We start from the raw sequence: 19972 nt of genomic DNA, 5'->3' as shown, positions 1-19972 counted from the left end.
ATTGCATTCAGGGAGAATGGGGAACAAGCAAGCTTCCCTACCCAGAGCCCCTGTTGTGTAAAATTGATACAACAGGTAGCCGCACAGACGTTTGGCCAACAAAAGGGGTTGCCCAGGAGCTCTCGCATCCAAAGCGAGAATCGTACCACTAGACATACGAGCCGTTATATCAGCAATCTTTGTTACTGGTGCATTAATAGGGGCAGCGGTAGCGCAGTGGAAGAGAGCTGGCCTCATGATCAGGAGGTCGTGGGTTCGACTCCCGGCCGAGTCACTCCTTGGTTCCCCGACTGGTCAAGTTCAAGTGAGCGCCTTCTGGTTGCTCCTTGAAACCCCCGATTGATTTCTGTGGAGACTGGGGTAATAATTTGATATCCCACAGCGCTTTAACAGTTACGTTACTGAGGAGCGCTATATAAATGCGTCACATTATCATTATATTGTAAAAAACTACATATGCTTACATCAACTTTGGGTATCTGCTGTATTCTGTCTGTCTGTACCGTTCGGACTCACAAGGCCTACTCCTATACATTCTGATCTTAGTCAAAATATAGTGGTGCCTTACAATTACATCATGCAGGGCTTCAATGATAAGATATGTACAGGACTTCACCCAGGCAGCAAGCATAAACCTAAAGGGCCTAACTATAAATTAAAGGGTATATCCCATGACAATTTAAAGGGCCTACTGCCTGGAACGCTATCTTACACCAGTAAGGGGGCTGTTGCAGTCTTCCTCACTATATACAGGCTGTCTCGGACAAAGGTTCTGCAGAGTTCAAGGGACAGGCATGGAGGCATTTTCACAACCTTACGCTGTCGGACTGGTTGGGGCCTTGTTGGGGAGCTGTTGTAATCATCCTTGTTATATGCAGGATGTCTCAGAAAGGTTCTTGAGAGCTTGGGGAACCATGGTCCAGCGCAACATTGCAACTGAGGCATGTAAGAATCTTAATCTACACAAATCTCCAATTTCTATCATAAATAACATATTTTATTATTATACTCTGAACATATACTGGCATAATTGAGGTGGTGGAATGTATTCGAGTTTATACAATGGACGCACAAAATATACCTGGAATGATTGATAATATTGCATGATATGAACTGGGATAGAAAATATTACTAGATGTACTTACTTTGAGGATAATACACAAGAATCGATATCAATTTAAGACGGCGTGATGGTATAAAGAATTTCAAATCCCAAAGTCGAGAATTAATTTGCAATCAAGAGCTTCTCGTTCTCTTGAAACTAGCAGACTTTTGATAATGGTGCATTGTGTTATCTTCCAAGTGAGCAGATCCAGTACATCATCTTTACATGTATATGAATAATGAATCATAAGTGATACTACTAAATAATACTAGTTCAATGGAATTAAGCAATAACTATAGGTCTTCCAATCTGGAAGTATTTGTACAAAAAAAGTAAGCCACAGGAAATAAAATTGAATACTGTAAGATGTATAGAAAATGAGGTGAACTGTGTTTCAGTTACATGTACGTGCTTGTAAACTTATGCTTATAAACTTGTGATCACACAAACTTATTCTTCTGCTTCAGTGTTTGCTCTGCTCTTGGATGTGTTCATCTCCAGGGAATATCCTCTCCTCCAAGATGAAATGAGCGTAAAAAGGCTATTGAAACAAGATGTCCACATTATTGTGCATTAACAAGATTAGGCAGTTAAAATTAACAATTAGACAAGAATAACTTAACATGGAACTTTAAACTAACAGAACTGGAACTCAGTATAGGGTGTAACAAAAATGACCTCTTTAGACAGTAAGCATTATTCTGGAATAAAACAGTGGCATTTGAGAATTCCATACATGTAACCCTGTGTCCAATAATGAGATTTTTCGTTACACCCTGTGATGATGATAAAGATACTTCAGTAATATCGTAACTGAAGATAGTGAAAAGTATCATGATTATTGCATTATAAGTGCATATGTAATTGTAAGCTACATGATTCCCACATAATTACTTCCTCCACAGAAGCCAAGAGGAGACTTCTTGGAGGGCCTACAGGCAGGGGCTCGGCAGTCCAATCGAGGTCTCCAGGTGACCAATAATCAGAGTTAGGGAACAGGACCTAGTTCGACTCGGTGATAAAAATATTCATTGCACGAGTGTGAACAGTCCTGATGTACTCTCAGATTACAGAGACACCATTTGGTATGTTGTGAAACTGGCCTACCTCACTCCCGCTAATAGGCTCCCTTTTCGAACAATGCTCTTCTTTAACCTTTCCAACTAGATTCGATCTAAATAACCTAGGACGTCAATATTAGGGCTTTGATCATGTATTGGCCAACCAGAAGTTCTGTAGGTCCCTTGATCATTGGCCCAAGGCGTCTGAGTTATGTAAGATTGGCAGGTGTCTTAAGATTGGCCGATACCTGAACTGAAGTCCCAACAGATCCGTAGCTTAGCTTATAAATCCGTACACAGCGAATCAGTCCATTAGAAATATCCCAGAATTACACCTTAACACTGTTCATAGTCAATAAAGTTCAGTTTTGTACACAAGACAATTCTGGCGGGACAGTAATCCACAATGCTGGCAAGAATTGGCACACTTTCCTTGGTTTATTGATGTTTGGTGGTAAGAATTCCTCACTGGAGACAACCTTTTGTTGTTGTTCACTTGATCACCTTGACTCCCCAGTTAGTGTCTCGGACAGCAACCTGAAAGCAGAACGATAAAATGTCAGAAGTGTTAAAAGGCAGGAAGTCAGGATGAAAGCCTCTTGGACCATCTGGCACAATGCCTTGTTGAAGCTAAACGCCCCAAAATGAACACTTTTTGTTACAACAACCTGAGATCAGGACATCATTAAGCAAGGAAACCTTCTTGCAGTAACCCTCACAGAAAACTTCATTTAAAGGCTATGATTATATTATGGTGGAAGGACAGATGTACAGAATTTGTCAAGATGAAAATGTTGCGTTATTTCGAATATTTCTTTTGAATAGTCGTTAGAACCCAATAGAATCTTAAGAACCTTAGAAGTACAGTAAATATAGTCGTCAGTCAAATGTTATGACAATTTTAAAGTTATTATATATAGAAAAGAGGGTCGGACAGAGAAAGAAATTATGACAGTGGAACCTCCCCAAGTGGACACCTCTGCTGGAAGAACAACCTCTCTAATAAGGACAATGATTCTGGTTGCAAAATACAATTTCTAGTTGACCTTTGTAATCATGAACAACAGCATTTTTGAGTTTGAAGGATGTCCTCGATAGATAGGTTCCACTGATTTGGTAAGAATACAGAAACACAAGTTCAAACTTTTTTCTGACCTGTCCTCATAACGGCAATAAGGTCTGAAATATGAAAGGATATTAGGCACATGCAGGGACAATGGTGTTAGCATTTTACATGACATGTATTTATAGAGGGAAGGGTTTCACAAAGGGACAGTGTATTCCCCGAGTGTTTTGCGTCTGTGTGAAAATTGCGAGGAAACGCTGATAGGTCTGTCATCCGATGCATTCAAGTCAAAAGCCAGGGAATAGAAAACACTGAAGGGACAAAGGTGACAGTGAAGGTCATAGGATGGGAAATTCACAATGAAAGCAATAGGGAAGGACGTACTGGTTACTTGTGACAGCCAATCAATATCAAAAGCAGAGTGCAAGAAATTCATCCACGCAAACAATCAATTGTTCCGTTTGAATTTTCTACTCGCAATGGCAAAAATGATACTGTTGGTTTCGAATGCTCTCTATTACCAGTCAACAGGAGTAGACGACATCAGTAAAATTGAGTCCTGGTCATCCAAAATTTTGGGGAACATTTCCAAATTCTGGAACTGTATATTCCAGAACTTGTAGATAGGCGCCACATATGCCAAGGGTTTTATCTATACCAAACTTCTCCCCTCATCGACAGCATTCAGAACCAACATTGACACCATGTTACCTGAAGTACCATTTGGCGAGAGAATAGGATGATCATGATGACATCACTCACCTTTCTCAGTGCATTCCGACCTCCAACATTCCTGATTGCGATCATCAGCTCCTCACGTGGCTCCAAGTCTTTCTCAAACTTCTTTGGTGCTGTCTTCCTCACAGGTTTCACTTCACCCTTGATGATAAATGGAGGTGGGATTGGGACTTTTGTGACTTCGACACTCCCAACACTAGACGGACTGTCTGGAGGCTGTGACGTGACAAGACGACTGTCATCGGGCAACTGTTCGCGGCCGAGTATCTTCTGCTTGGAGAGCAACGACTGGTTGGCTTGGAACTGTTTCTGAAAGTCTGAGAACTGTGCCTGCAGCATATCCATCTGGTTTTGTATTTCTGGGTCATCTTCCTTTGCCGCAGTTGAATTCTCACTCTCTTTCTTGATTGGTTGCGGTGGCTGTTTCTCATCGTTCTCAAACTTTGGAGGCAGATGAGCCGCCATGAGTGCCGACAATGACATTGGTCGCTTCGTTTCTGTTTCTGCATGATGACTCTTCGCGCGGACTTCAACTTCATCACGAGGCAATTTCGGTGTTGGAATCGCACGTATGTTCATATCAACCACGTCAGATTTAGTTTTTATACGCAAGTTCTCTTGTTGCGCTTTCTTATAGGAAGACTGTGCACCGATTTCAACCATCTCAGGTTTTTGCCTATCCTTCATACTGGAAGTACCCAACTTTATTGTTGCAATGGATTTAACTTTCACAGGTTGTGGTTCAGGGTCTGGCACAACCATTTTTGGACGCAGAACATCTGGTTCGTGAACTTTGACCTCTACAGACTTCATTTCCTTTGGACGTGACATCATCATGATAGATTTCTCTTCCAACACATGCTCAGCCTCTCCCTCCCCGTTCGGCTTGAAACTAATCTCCGCCGTTTGCTTCTGCACCTCTGACTTTGGACGACTCCCTGCCACCCCGTAATGCTTTTTGGAACCAGAACTCTTCTCCTTTTGAGCAGCTAACGCCCGCTGGCGAATCTTTTCAAAATCAAACATCTCCTCATCCTTACCGATTGTAAAAACTTTACTGTCTCTAACTTCAGCGGGTTTTACAATTGACACCCGCTCAACTTTTCTTTCGTTTGTTCGAACATTCACCATTGCCTCCCCAGCTTTTGAAGATGGATAATCCTGACCAGTTTCAAAAACAACATTACTCTCAGGTTCCGTATGACGTAACATAACGCCGAAACTATTACTTATTGTGTCTTTTGGTTTAGAGTGAATTACAACGTCCTTAGGCGTAGACTCAAGAACATGCCTCTTGATTAATTCCGGGCTAGAATCATGCGCAATATGACTGGAAGCTTTCAAATCTACCCCAACTGTTACCATATTCGGCGACTCAACTCTTGGCGTTTCCATGTCAACCATTATGGGTGATTCAACTCTGGACGACTCCCTGTCTACTATGATCGGCGACTCAACTCCTGCTGCTGAAATCACCCTTCTTGGTGTGGCTGGCTCGGATTCAAAATGGTCATTTTTCTCAACCCCAGTTGTTACCATGACAACATCTATAGCACCATTGTCTGCTGAAACATCGCCATCATATTCAGTCTCCAAAATTTCAACACCTTTCCCAACAGGTGGCGTATCAATGTCTGAAACAGTCCCTTTCGACAAATCGTCACGCATTTCTAATTCTGTATCCACTGTCAAATTAGTGTGATGGGCACCAACAGACTTGGTTGGAACAGTTTTATCTGTCTCCAAGTCAAAGTTTATGGTATCAAAAGCAGAGTCAATTTCTTCGATGAAATGATCGGCATGTCTGTCATATGATTGGCTAAGACCAGAGTCTGCTGTAACATTGCTATTGGCCAAAACATCCTCAGAGTGATCATCTATATTTGACGTGTCGTGATCGTCCATATTTGACACATCGTGATTGTCCAATGAGAAATTCGGGGCTGTCTCCTCGTGCGTGACCACCTGTGCCATTATTGTATCCTCGACTTCAATGTCAGATTCTCCTACCGCCACCTTGGGACTCTCAAGAGAACTCTCAGCGTTAAACGACATCGACATATGTCCACTTGCATCCAAGTTGGAGCTGACCTCAGACTGAGGTTCTGAACCATGGTTAATGACCGTATCACTCTCAGAGGCCAGCTCGATCGAAATGTCATCTTCAAACTCTGCGTCGATCTCGACACCTGTTTTGGCCCGGTCTTCCGCCTCACCACGCATACTGTTGACAAATCTTGCCATTTCAGACTGGTGTGTGTAAACTGAAAAACAAACTTTAGGTTGTCAATAACCTGACTGATCTAGCCTGGTACGCATTTCACTTGTCCAATTCTACGATAACCACAGTGTTGATGACTAGGTCACACTACATTCATGGGTAGGAAGTGTTTACAACATATTTGATTTAAACATGCATTACATCAAACCTATATAGCGAGTTTATGCCTTATATATTATGATTTCATCCCTCTTTTATGCTAAATCAAGTTCTGACTGCTACTTGGATGGAAAATTCACATTTAACATTTTACACAGTACACAAATTGACATTCAGGAGCCTTAAAACATTGAAACGACAAGGTGACAATTCAATTGTTCAACAATGACCATTTCACAACAAACTCTAATTAACACTTTATTTGTCATGCAAAAGTGCCATTAGTTTATCAGGAATTTTCCGCAAAGTTTTCCACCACTGACCTTCATCATCTTCCATGACCTTCTCTGCCTCTGCGATCACGTTTTCGAAAGCGAGGTTGACATCATCAATTGATTTATCACCCTCGATGTTTGCGTCGATTTCTCCATCGTCAGAAGGAAGATGGCCAGTGATGTCAACATGGATGTCATCAACATGGTGGGCGTCTCCATTGACTTGGACATCCACTTCTGAAAAGAGACAATTCATTGGACAACTCTTAACAGCCTGCAACCAGCGACGTTTTGACGACAATGATTATGGTAAGGCAACCATACCTGCTTTGGTTGGTGCAAAATAGGAAAGTAGTCTTTGGCTTTAACTTGCTGAGGAATCTATTATAGACTGGCCTCAACACAGCTGAATGGTTGTAGCACTTATCACAGCATTGTATGGCTGTTGAACTTATTGTAGATTGGTCTCAACAGCATTGTATGGCTGTTGAACCTATTGTAGTTTGGTCTCAACAGCATTGTATGGCTGTTGAACTTATTGTAGTTTGGTCTCAACAGCATTGTATGGCTGTTGAACTTATTGTAGTTTGGTCTCAACAGCATTGTATGGCTGTTGAACTTACTGTAGTTTGGTCTCAACAGCATTGTATGGCTGTTGAACTTATTGTAGTTTGGTATCAACACAGTTGAATGGATGCGGAACATGACACTGATGTTTTCTATTGTATACAATTACACAACAAGTGCTGGACAGCCAGAACAAAACACGGAACATACACCACACTCTCGTCCAAAAAAACATCACTCCAGTGAAAATAATGGGACACACTTTGCATGAACCTACCTTGGTCTATCTCCACATCAGGGTTGAAACTGGTAGAGACGCTCTTGGTGACCATGCCATTGTTGAGGGACACAATAGGGACATCTTCTGGGGGTGGGGTATCAGGCGGGGGCGGGGCAATGAATGAACATGGCCTCCTGGACTTGTTGACATCGACGTTTAACGACGTGGGTTCGACATACATGGAAATGGCCCGAGGAGGTTTGGAGGGGCCAGCTATGTCACCTAGACAACAAGAAACGACACATATAACACAACAGTTTCTAACAGCGACAAACATTTAACGAAACAAACATCCCTCCAGAACCGGCTGAAGCGGAATTCTAACATTCCTCCATAATTTCTAAAATGTTTTGACCAACTACACTAAAACTGTGAATGCTGCTGATTTTTGTGCCCCCTACCCTGAACTACCTATTGGAAATGACCCTCTATGCACATAAAGGATGAAGAATATAGGACATTGAAACTTACCATTTTGAGTAGGGGTGGTGGGAGCTGAAATTGAGATTAAGACATCGATTAGACATTAGATGACATTGATGAGACATTTGATGTTTTACTTAAAAGTGCATGCAACTATATTGGTTTGGTATTGATTGATTTAGGGCTTTTGACCCTGGTTCCAGGGACAATATTGTCAATCTACTAGAAAGTAAATGTACAACTGACTGATTTGAAGAAACGTAAAGACCGAAGCCAGCAAAGGAAACCATTTCAGGCAGACAAGCAGACAAGAGTTGCCGCTTCTACTAGCACTAGTCGGGTAATGGGTGAGGACAATAGAATCTCTGACCTCTGAGGTGTCACTGTCAATCCCCTATATACTGAACTATAATCTTTCTAATGTCACTCTAATCTCGTAGGATTTTGGTTCACTAGAGTGGTTTGGTATTTTGGGTTTCTAACTATTCAGGAATGGAGAGAGGTCTTATGGAAAGGGTATCAAGGACAAGACGAGTCTGGATTTTCCCCTTCTAATCCAAAGCATAAAGCCAAAACCATACATCTGTCCATCATTTCCAAAACTATACAGAATACATAGGATGGCTTCCTTCATGCACAACAGATGCAACACCAATGTGGGTTTAATCCGAGTCCACCAAATTAAAACTTTAAAAATAATTTTGGGATTGGGATAAAAATACCCATTACCAAACTTATTCTGTCATTGCTTGGTGGTCTTGACGGAGAGATAGGCCTAGGTACCAGGTCTGTCTCCTTCGATCCGAATTGACAGTTGGCTCAGTGCCTCTCCAAAAGCACACTTCTGTCCAAGATGGATAGATAATGAATGGTAGATCCCATATAGGTTCAAATACCCCCCAACTTATGTCTAATCTACATTGGTGATAAGCCTATAAAACATGACAAAAACGGGACAAGAAGTCCCAAGACCACCCTGGAGAATGCTCAATTTCATTGAAAATTAGCTTAGGCGATGGTGGCGCTGTCTCGCGGTAGAGCATGGAACTGAAATAGTTGTCCAAAACGTTAAGTTCCAGCTTTTACCGCGAAACGGCGCCACCGCGAGACGAGACAGCGACGGTGGCGCTGTCTCGCGATAGAAGCTGGAACTGAGAGTTTTGGACAACTATTTCAGTTCCATCTTCTACCGCGAGACAGCGCCACCATCGCCTAAGCTAATTTGACAGTGGGTAAATGGAATTGATTTCTTTTCATTCCTTCGAAGATAATTGGACTATTCCTATTCCCCGAGGCTTGATATAGGAGGCCTTCCTTGTACCTTTTGACTAACTATAGGTGCAGCAACTGATTTTTAAACCTTTAGATTAACAATCTCTTACACCAAATTCAAATCAATTCATCCCAAACCGGTTTTTTATGTCATGATGTGGGTTTAGTCCGAGTCCACCAAATCGGTTACGAAACTTTAAACATAACTCTGGGATTGGAATAAAAAGACCCATTACCAAACCTATTCTAATGGGAACATAATATCAAAAATCACGGAACTTACTTTTTTAAATGTGTTTTTCTTTTCATCTCAGAATCATTTTCAGAGAAAGAATTGAAGATTTTTAAGGCTTCAATCAAATGTGTTTTCGTAGAGTATCAAAAGAAATATTTTGTTGTGAATTCTCATAAACATAAGAAATTCTGGACAGATCAGACACTTGTTTGTGTTTCAGAAAAATAAGCTGGCTTTTTTCAAGAAATTTAACTAAATACAGGTGTTCATAGCAAGGGAGTTCCATACAGCAGTAGTTTGCAAGCAAAATTCCCAATATCAAAATTATCGGAAAAAAAAAGAAAATATTCCTAGTGCAACTAAAAATCTCAGATAACTAAATTAGAATATACATGGATGTTATATATGTGACATGAAAGATTCAGAGGGTCTGTGGCTGTTGGTCGCAGCATCCCTCCTCCTCCTCACTGGCCCTACTACTATCATCATAATCATCATAATCATCCCAATCTGATTCCTCAGATCCCCACTCGTCAGCTGAAGAAAACGTTGCAAAATTGATATGATAACACCATAGGACTGATTCCACTGCTGAAAACTGTGGCGTTTTCCCATGTTCCACAGGCTTTGTGGTAAGATACCATTATCGAGCCAATAACTTCCATCAAAATTAATCCAACGCCTGTGAAAACCGCGCAGTTTCCTGCAATCTGCTGTAGTTGAAACCATGTTGAGGCCTTTCACTGCAGAAGCCTTATTTTGGCCTATCCCACAGAGTTGCAAAAAACAAAGACAAAACTATTACACAATACTTACACTCTGGTGGGGCTGGGGCCCGTCTCTTTTTCTTTACCACCTTCAGCGAATTCACAACCACTGACCCTGCCGTTGCAACATCCAACCTCATCGGACGACCAACCTCTTTCCCAGCACCTGGTATATCATGAACACTTTGACTCCGCTTTTCGTTCTTAAAATCCACCGAGCCACTGACTCCGCTAGACGCTGACAGCGGACTTAAACTTGCGGATGCAGACACCTGATTATGGCCGCCAGTTTGACGAGTGCCCAGCGAGGCTTGGTGCATAGGCCCGACTTCCGATGTTACGATTTCCGCAGAGCCATCAATGTTTGTTTTAACACCACCAGGAGGTGGAGCTGGCGCATGTCTCTTTTTTGTTCTATTCAATGTCGACGTTGGCGACTGCTGGTTGTGCAAATCCGGCGATTTCCATACATCACCCATGAAAGCCTCCGGAGGCATTGTATGACGGTGTGATGGGTCGTGACCTTTGTTTGGTTCTCGCCTTCGTAAGATGAAATTGGAATCCTGAGCTGGCGCCGGTGGTGGACTGAAGTGGTGTGAACTCTGAAGTGAAAGATGTAGAGAATTTGTAGGATTCTGTATAAGACATCTGGAGACAATGTCCAGATGTTTCAGCAGTGCTCCATCTGGCGTTAATGTATCAGGAGAGTGTGCAAGTTCTTTGATTGGCAGTATCTCAGCGTGTTCTACCTGTATGAAGGTTACTTGTCTGGATTGAACACTGGCTGGAAAGATACTTGAACTTCAGGCTCAGCCCAGGCCTGATGAGATGTTCAGCTTGGGTGACAGCACATCAGACTCAACTTACCCCTTTAGGCGCCTTTTTCTCTTTCTTCTTAAACAGGCCTTTCAGACCTTTCTTCTTCTTCTCAGGAGAGGCGCTGCGACCCGTATGTCCCGAGTGACCGCTCGACGTCATGCTCAGCGACATGCGAGACACAGGCACATGGATGGACGGTGGTAAGATCTCACTCGCGTTTGGAGAATGGATGGAATAGTCATCATCACTGCCTCGAGAACTTTGAGGTGCTAGATAAAAATAATGAGGGAAATGCGAAGTTAAGTTCATTCACACAGCGGTCCTACATGTAGTATCTCAATGCTGCAGTATCCAGATAAGTTCGGATCTAACCAATTGGATCCACTTTAGAAGAATTTTCTGAAGTCACTACAGAATTTGCTGCCACAACAGTTAGGCATGGATTGGGTTTATCGGCTTGAACCCATCTCAAATGTTCGATTGTGCATGTGACATCGTAACCATTAGATTAGAATATCTGTGCCTTGACTAGAAGACTAAAACTGAAACAGTACACAGGGATACAAGACAATGAATCCCATCATCAGGCCACTCACCCTTGATATTGACCACATTCACCTCAGTCAAACCATAATCTTGTAAACTTTTATCCAAATTGAGTTCCATGTCATGATTTTTGGGATGTCGCAATTCATGTATAAAAGAGTCCAATCCCTTCTCGCTGCATATAATCGTAAAAATCTCGGAGAGTTTTGTCTGTAGACTGACACGTAGCACCATCTTTTGGCTCTTAGGGAGGTTAATGATCAGACGATTTGTAATCTGAAATATAGAGGGCATAATCAGTACAATATTTTGCCCCCGCAAATGCAGAACTACACCATTGCGATGGCAGCAAATTGCATAGATTGATTGCTGGCCTGGACCATAACCACTGGACCAATAGTCAGTTTAGAACGAACAGATGCTTCCCAGGTGACAAAACATGGCATTTTGACCACAAAGGCTTTTGCAACTTATCAAGATATACCCTAGCTACGTTTAAAGGGAGTTTATAGACCATGAGTTTCAGGATGAAAACATGGTGGTTGGCCAGAAAGTCGTGTATTACCTCAAACGGCTGGACGTTACTCTTCGATGGTGTCTTCTCCATCTTGACTCCTTTCTGCTGCAGATAAACAGCGTCAACACCGAGAGACCCTATCGACTGGTTCGGACGATACTCTTTCACGTGACCGTTGGTATCACGGACGACTACAATGTGACCGACTGGGCTAAGTCTACTGGAGGCTGCTGCATGGACCAGAAGGTCCATCATAGGGATACTGAAAAGAGAGGAAGATAAGACCATGGTTATATTCTCAGCATGTTCTCTGGGTTTTGCTTAGATCGAGTTGGACTTGTCATCACATACCAGTTCCCTTGACGACTGGGCTTAGACAACAAATGATAATTCTAGTGTACCAGGACTGACCTGGAATCAAACCAGAGACCTCAGAAGTCATTTTACTTTTCAGGACCCAAAACTTACCACCAAAATCAATTCCATTTTTAAAATTGCAAATAAATCCTATGAATCCATCAATTACACGCCTTATATCCAATTCTGCTCCTATGCAACTAGCAAATGAGTTCAAGTTTCTACTCATTAGTCATTCTCATCAAACAATGATCAGCCGTGTAATATTATCCTCTCAATACAATCAGCTGAATACAAAGTTTTATTTCTTCCTGATTCTGGATCACGAGAGCAGCGTTGTAAAAATTGGTCATATCCTATTGCAAAATGAGGCTAATTTATACATGTCTCGCATCCCCAAGGCTTTAACCCGTTTAACTCCAAATTAAAGGAAATCTGCTTCGAAAAAGTTAAACTAAGCCAGCCGACCCAAAAAGCATATCCATTCCTTGATCGTCAAATGAACAGTCGTAGGAACAAAATGGTCTAAGGATTGACCACAATCTTGATATCACCAACGTGCTACCATTCAATGCCAGCTGACTTTTCTCATGCACTAATTAAGCTGAGATATTTCAGGTGGCTTATAACCCAACTGACAAGCTAGTCATTAACCCTTTAAAGCTATTCATTAACCCTTTACAACTATTCGTTCATGTATACAGCAGCGACAAGTGTTAAGTAGGTCAAGTTGTCCATGGTTTGGGACTACATCCATCCAAAAATATCAACATGATCACTATAAAGATATCCAACGTAGTGAACTCAAAAACTGACAAAAAGTAGAAATAAGTTTCCAAGAAAAGAGAGGATGACTCTGTGATCCAATTAACTGTCAAAATATGAGGAAAATTCCAAAATTGAGGTCTTGTATGGAACAACCAACTCTACAGCCATCAAAAATGGACAGCTGCAAACGGGTAACAATGACATGCAGAATGATTTATCACAATATTCTGCTCCGAAATTTTTTAACACAGAGATGGCACTTTTGATGTATGATATTATGGTTGTCGTCACACCTGTGAACTGACAACAAAACAACATAGACAAGCACGGCCAAGTTTTCTCTGACACAACCAAGCCTATCGACTGAGGTGCAAGTGAGTATATAGCCAAGGCACTGATCAGGAGCTCGACCAACTGTGAAATTACACAGAAGACCTTCATTCGTGTCATGCACATTCACATTCACAAGTTGGCCCAGTCATACAATATTTGCTAAACTATGCCTTTTTGTCATTCTTAGCATACATACATATCTATACTACTACTACCTGACATAGGCCTACTCAACTCAATCAAGCCCACATAAAACTAAACCTTTTGAAAAATTGAAAGGGCCCGATCTTTGAAAATTTCTGAGGTTAAAATTTTGAATGGCATTTTTCATTCTTAACACTTTCTTTGAGGAATTTCCAAAATTCTATCCAGCTCAAATTTTTCAGCTGTCGGGGGGAAAAATGAAAAAGAACCATGATCATTCCGAATTACTGGCAAGATTACTTGCCTATTGATGCTACTGTATCCTACCAACGTGCGACAGGCAACAAAATCTTGCCAACATTGTATAGAGGCTTTCACAGTGTGGCTTTCCAGTGATAACCATATCAGTTTGGTTCGAATTTCTCGCCTGCCGCAAAAAGATATTTCTCTCAGGGATCAGCTACTCTCATCAGCAGTGAATTAGAATCCTGATTGCGATTGGCTCATACAACTATGAGACCTGGCAACACATAACTTGTTGCAATGGGATGCAAGTACAGAAAGTTACAGAGTGTGACAGTGAAGCCAAGATACCATACCATCCCAATAACTTTCTGGTGAAAAGTTTTTTAAAGTTTGGCCATCATGAATTGCTGCCACCTGATGAACACAACTAGAACTGATATTTCAATCAGAAATCAGTCATGCAAGTGTGTTGGCCATCTACATACAAAATATGCATAGGGACACACATAGTATGGATTTCTGAATGAGTTGATCCCTTAAATAGTAAATATGCCGTCCAAGACTAATGCTATTATCTCGGAGGGCAAACTTGTTATGGTGTAAAGAGAACTCCATGCAAGAAGTACTGGTGCCAATAAGCTTAAGGAAGTAATATGAAAGAACAGGCAACAAGAAGATTGGCACTGGGTTCCCATGTGATGTCGATATTTGATTACCCACACCGATTGAAGGCCTTTTCAAGGACAACCGATTGAAGGCCTTTTCAAGGACAACCCCCTGATCCATTTGGGAAGTGGAAAGGACACTCTAAACTCTACACTCGACAAAATTAAGCCAACAGTAAAAGAAACTGTCTACTCTACCGTTGTCAAAAGAATTGATAAAGACGGGTCTTTATTAATTCTTGCTTTTATACACACTTGTAATTTACTGTCATCTGCCGAGTTGTCCCGTCAGGCAACACAACGTCCAGCACAATATCATGATCGATGTTGGCGGGTTCATCATCACTCTCCTCACCAGTTGGCACCGAATGATTGAGATCTCCGTTGCGTGTCACGTCGACCGAGGAGCGTTTCCGGTGGGAGGTGGCTGAACTTGCGATGCTCCCTGTCACACTCATGATGCCTATGGGTGGTCAGTCATGTCTGTAAGAAGAGATGGGAACATAAATTGACGTCAGGAAATTTGGCAACAAGACTCTGATAGAGTCAACTCAAGGAGAAGTCGCTCAACCATGACAACGATTTCTGACAATAGACCTGAACTGAGAGGCCGATGGAAATTTGGCAAAAGATTGAAATTCCACTGAACATTATGTCAACATCTCAACATGCTTGGAGCAATGATCTGTACAAATCTGTAGGAAGGGTGAATAGACAACATCTCCGTCAATATCGCATTGTTTGGATTGGATCGAAATCTGTTTGTCGCCCCTGGATTAAAGCGAACATCATGCAAATTGGGCAACCAGACTGACATGTACAAATGTATCGGTGTACTCTTATAGGTTACAAATGTACAGAAAGACTGGAGTTTCGGGCCTAAAAAGGCAAACTTACAAAGTTGTATTTCCTCCAAATCAATGCCTACCGGTAATCAAAACTTTAGACTTTTCTGCAACTGAATTCACGAGTCCAACAATTCAGATGTAGCAATAACTCATTCGCCTACTTCAATGAGTTTCTGGATGCAGACACAGTCGATGTCCATTGTGAAAAGGGGTCATAACCTGAATTCTTGCAGACCAAGGAGACCCTCCCTCAAATTCTTGTCTCGACCTCACAAAGCCAACCTCATTATCCTCATCAGATACCTGCAGTTAGGGCCACATTGAAAACTTAATGAGGGAGTAAATATAGCAACAGCACCAGTATTGTACTCTAAAGGACAGCAAAGTTGTTCACGCTGAGCTGACTTAACCAGTTCGACAGTCTAAGCCCCACCTAGAGTACACACTGAGCTCGTTTTTTTAAACGGGACTTTGCGATCTCATAGCCTTGTGTTTAAGATGCCAAAACATGGAAACAGAAAGATACTAGACGGCAAGATGATCATAGAATGAAACTCTAAACTGAATCACAGAGAAAGCGTCAACTCAAGCCCAACTCAAATTGTCCAAGGCCAACTCGAACTGTCTGTGTATTTTCATGAACGCCCTCAGCTATGTTAGTTCACACGGCAAAGACAAGGAGTATTATTTGAAGGACATGAGAACACAGAGTTGTCAAAGCCTTCGGGGTCAAGATGAATAATCGTGATGACTTGGCCCATCTTGACCTCATTCCCCTAGACCCATATCTGTACAAATGTCGAAAATCCAATCCTCAACTTAGAATTAGGGACTTGGTGATCTCTTGGAAGCTTTTCACAGCCAGTCGAGCGACATTCGAACAAATCACAGACACAGTGTACTATTATTTCCCATAAAGAGTTCAGCGTTCAACCTGCCTATGTACTATAACCTCAGTCCTGTGGCGGAGATGAAGCGGCCATAAAGAGTTATAACACTCGATATTTCAACGCTAAGCACCAGGATAATGATAGTCTTTGCTTTATCAGCTAAAGACCAACCTGGTTCTTTTATTCCTATTCATCGTCATTAATCAATCGTAGGGCAGGGTCGGCGGCGTCTGCTCTGTCCAGTTTCAGATAATGAAAATAGTTCAAGAATCAAAATACGTACATTTTGATTCCTGAGCTGTTCATGCTAATTTGATAGGATTATTAGGAAAGCTGCTTATTAAAGGAAACTTTGCCAGCTCAACACGATGCCCCTTTATTTTCAATGCCTTGGTCGGTATCAACGTAAGCATGAATAGAACAGTCTCAAAATCAAAAAGTTTAGCAGACTGAGCTCGATCTGTTATCATTTTCTTCTGTGCAACAGGGAAGCAGGCTTAAAAGCTGGGCGGGAGAAATTCCCTTTAACTGCAGAATCAACTCCTAATCAGTATTTATTGGAAATCAAGCCAGTGACTCATAATGTGATACTGTGAAGCTGCCTACTCATAATGTACCTTTATTACAAAAATATTGAATTTCATACCATTTCATTAGCACTAGAGCAGTAGCAGCTACTGGCTCTTCAATTTATAACACATATTCATGCAGTAACATGACGTGGAGATGGCTATGGGTGGTGGCAAGGACTGCATTATTGAAGGTGACAGGCTGCGGTCAGGATTGCATTGCTACATGAACATGAAGTGTGGGGATCTCAATTTACCAGTGTTAGCAATCTGGGGAATAAAAAGGATTATTTCTGCCAAGGCTTTGAAAACATATTTTTCTCTTCTTGAATGCTTCAGTGCTAACCTGTCATCAAATGCAAGCCTGGCCTATCGTATAGGCCTGAAATATCTTGGAAATGGCCCAACAAATCCAATTATATTTATAACCACATAAACAACATTTTGATTCGTATAAAAGACACTTCATGAATACTGAATGATAGTAAAATATTCTGATTACATGGAAGACATCATGTATCTGAATAATGGTTTTGGGTCAGATATGGAAAGTTGGCATTGCTTATAGAAGTTTAAAACAGAATCCCCAGAGTAATGTATTATCCCTATAATCTTTCCACACAAAATGTAAGACAAACACCGACTAAGACAATGTCACAACCATCGAGACTGATATGAAATGAAGCAGGAAAATGGAACAGGGAACATCACCAAATATAAAATAGGCAATATTCACAAATGAAGAAAGTTTTAATTGTATGACCCCACCCTTGAAACAAAACAAACCTATTGTAAGGCACTTACATTTGCAATGAATAAAATCCCAAGCAGCAATAATCCAAGATATAGAGAAAGGTTAACCCATTGATCGGGTCATTTTTCCAACTGAAGTGGAGTACAGCAACATGGCGATGGTGGTGAAAACCTGAAACAAATAAAAACTATGAAAGAAACTAGGATTCAGGACAGGACATATACACTATCCACTATCATTTTTACTTCCCTGTTGGTTTTAAGTGATACCATTTTCCTCCTTTGGCCCACTACGATTACATGCTATGATTATACGTGGAGAGGAACATTGGCTTGGGATACAAAGATAAAACAACACTTGGACAAGTGGAAGGTTTTGCAAGTTCTCTCCGACACTGGATATCCTTCTTTTTTCATTCCAGATTTTATCAAAAAGGGTGTGAACAGGTGAACACACAATCTTCCTTATCACAAGTTACCAAACCTGCACAGAGAAATAATCTTACTTTGCGGCTTCCCTAGCTTGGCTTGAAGAGACAACGCATCAAAACATTTACCTTACTTTACCCAGCTATTATTATCATACAATAATGTACATTTAGGCCTACACACATAACACAACCAATGGTATTTACTTGCCCAACAGTAAATACTTTCTTTAGTTCCTATAAAAAGAAATGCTAGTCACATTGTCGGATTGTCGGGTTTGCCGCAAGTTGATTTTTTACGAGGACGTTGTTCTTGATCAAATGGTTTTTTAAAATAAGTTGCCGCTCATTCTGATCTGGGTAACAAGACAAAACTGGAGTTTTTCTGTCTTCTCTCAATTTTGAGATTGGCATAGTATAAAACCGATATCTCAGTGTCTGGGATTACAAAATTAATTACTAAATACTAAGTTTTAGCTTGCACCAGTCTGCTACATCCAAACAGTCCTGATTAGTCTTCTTTTCTAAAATGACAAGCTTTATGAATAAAGTGATGTCAACCAATGAATATCAGCATCAGCTGGCATTATCTAATCATTTTAATTGTCATGTCATGTTTTATTTCAGCATTTTCACAAATATGACACAATATCGAATAAATGTCGATCTGGCCCCATGGCCATAACTCATGGCAAACAGCTGCCACAAACTTCTTGTTCCATTGACAATTCGATAGATTTAATTACAAACAAATGTCTACTTGCATAGTTATTGATTACGTTTCATTCCACCTTTCTTATCTTTGACATGATCATTGACCTATAATCTAGATATGCACCAAGGGTATGACGGGCATCATAAGTTCGGAAAGGCTGGGCTTGAGCTCGCACAGCTTTATGTAAGGGTGATTTACCTGGGTGGCTAATTTCTTTGCGAGTTCTACCGGTACCTGGTCTCAGAGCTTGCTGTCAAAGACATAACCTCAGGGGAGGCTTAATCCTTAGTCAGGGGGTTAGTGTTTTTGCTTCCTTTTTGCTGTCTTTGTCATTCCTCATCAAGGCCATTACTTCCCGACAATCATCTACAGCCTGATTACATAGCCTACATATCACCATGGGTACTTGCGAAAATAAAACCTTAAAACTTGGATAGTTTACTGTCACAAATGTGACACACCCACTGTCAACATACCATTATTCATGCATTGCCATTGTGTACATTGTAGTAGGCTAGTACAATACACTTGATTCAAACTTCTTAAAATATTGGCCTGAAGAAAACGACCCAATTCTACCAACCTAAAGCACAAGATAACATAAAAAGCGGGGAAATTACAAAATATAATCAGCTTACCATAACATTAAATAAATGGTAGATATAGAATGCAGTTACTGCTTGTTTAGACGTTAGAACTCAGCATGCGATGTTCATTCATGCTTTCAAAATAAATTCTAATGGGAGACAAGACCACTAATGAATATTCATAGGTTGGAGGGTCCAGGCCTATCTATTAGACGAGTGCATGTTTTTTACTCTCAAGTACATATTTGGAGAGGTATTGAAAAAATATTTGTTGTGGCAAGTCTACAGATATAAAGAAATTATTTGATGAAAAAATTAATTTCGAATTTTGCTAATTGGGTAATAGGGGGCGTGTTTTGAGTTTTTTCTGCCAGTTGGCTGAAAAGAGTGGAAATATCAAAGTCTGTCTAATTTGTCGATTAAAAAAAAATTTCCGTGGTCAATCACCATTTTATTTTTCACCATTTACTTGCCCGACTGTCCGGAATAACATAATCTAAATTTCAGATTCACAACACCACGCGTTCTTTGATGCGTCGCGGTCAAACATTGACAATTTAACTGCTAAAAGGCTTAAAAAATCAATTGTGGTCTTGTCTCTATTTACACTACATTTTG

At 41.0% G+C, this 19972-nt stretch overlaps 1 protein-coding gene across 4 annotated transcripts; it reads right to left on the bottom strand.

Moving 5' to 3' along the window:
* Positions 1-849: 849 nt before the first annotated feature.
* LOC135500887 (protein cordon-bleu-like) lies at positions 850-19501 on the bottom strand. 4 transcript variants are annotated; one of them, XM_064792583.1, is made up of 13 exons: positions 19406-19501; positions 17676-17796; positions 14820-15047; positions 12100-12313; positions 11585-11810; positions 11037-11257; positions 10219-10771; positions 7944-7967; positions 7470-7694; positions 6674-6862; positions 3995-6234; positions 3322-3345; positions 850-2703 (listed from the first exon to the last, which is right to left on the bottom strand). In XM_064792583.1, the coding sequence occupies exons 3-12, from the start codon at positions 15020-15022 to the stop codon at positions 3328-3330; spliced, it is 4113 nt and encodes a 1370-aa protein (XP_064648653.1). In that variant the 5' UTR covers positions 15023-15047; positions 17676-17796; positions 19406-19501; the 3' UTR covers positions 850-2703; positions 3322-3327. The 4 variants fall into 4 exon arrangements, with proteins under 4 accessions (XP_064648653.1, XP_064648652.1, XP_064648655.1 ...); XM_064792582.1 differs by lacking the exon at positions 3322-3345; XM_064792585.1 differs by lacking the exons at positions 3322-3345; positions 7470-7694.
* Between the last annotated feature and the right edge of the window lie 471 nt (positions 19502-19972).

Source organism: Lineus longissimus, chromosome 16 (genome assembly GCF_910592395.1).
Source record: "Lineus longissimus chromosome 16, tnLinLong1.2, whole genome shotgun sequence".
Classification (NCBI taxonomy): Eukaryota; Metazoa; Nemertea; class Pilidiophora; order Heteronemertea; family Lineidae; genus Lineus; species Lineus longissimus.
Note: the sequence above shows the minus strand (reverse complement) of the source record. Positions and strands in the feature narration are given on the sequence as shown.

Bases quoted from the DNA above. Each gene is read 5' to 3' on its own strand.
- LOC135500887 (XM_064792582.1), bottom strand. From the start codon at position 15,022: ATGAGTGTGACAGGGAGCATCGCAAGTTCAGCCACCTCCCACCGGAAA. The intron at 12,314-14,819 runs GTGTGTATAAAA...CTCTCTTTTCAG, and splicing joins CAGATGACAGTAAATTACAA to TATCCCTATGATGGACCTTC. The intron at 11,258-11,584 runs GTGAGTGGCCTG...ATTTTTATCTAG, and splicing joins GAATGTGGTCAATATCAAGG to CACCTCAAAGTTCTCGAGGC.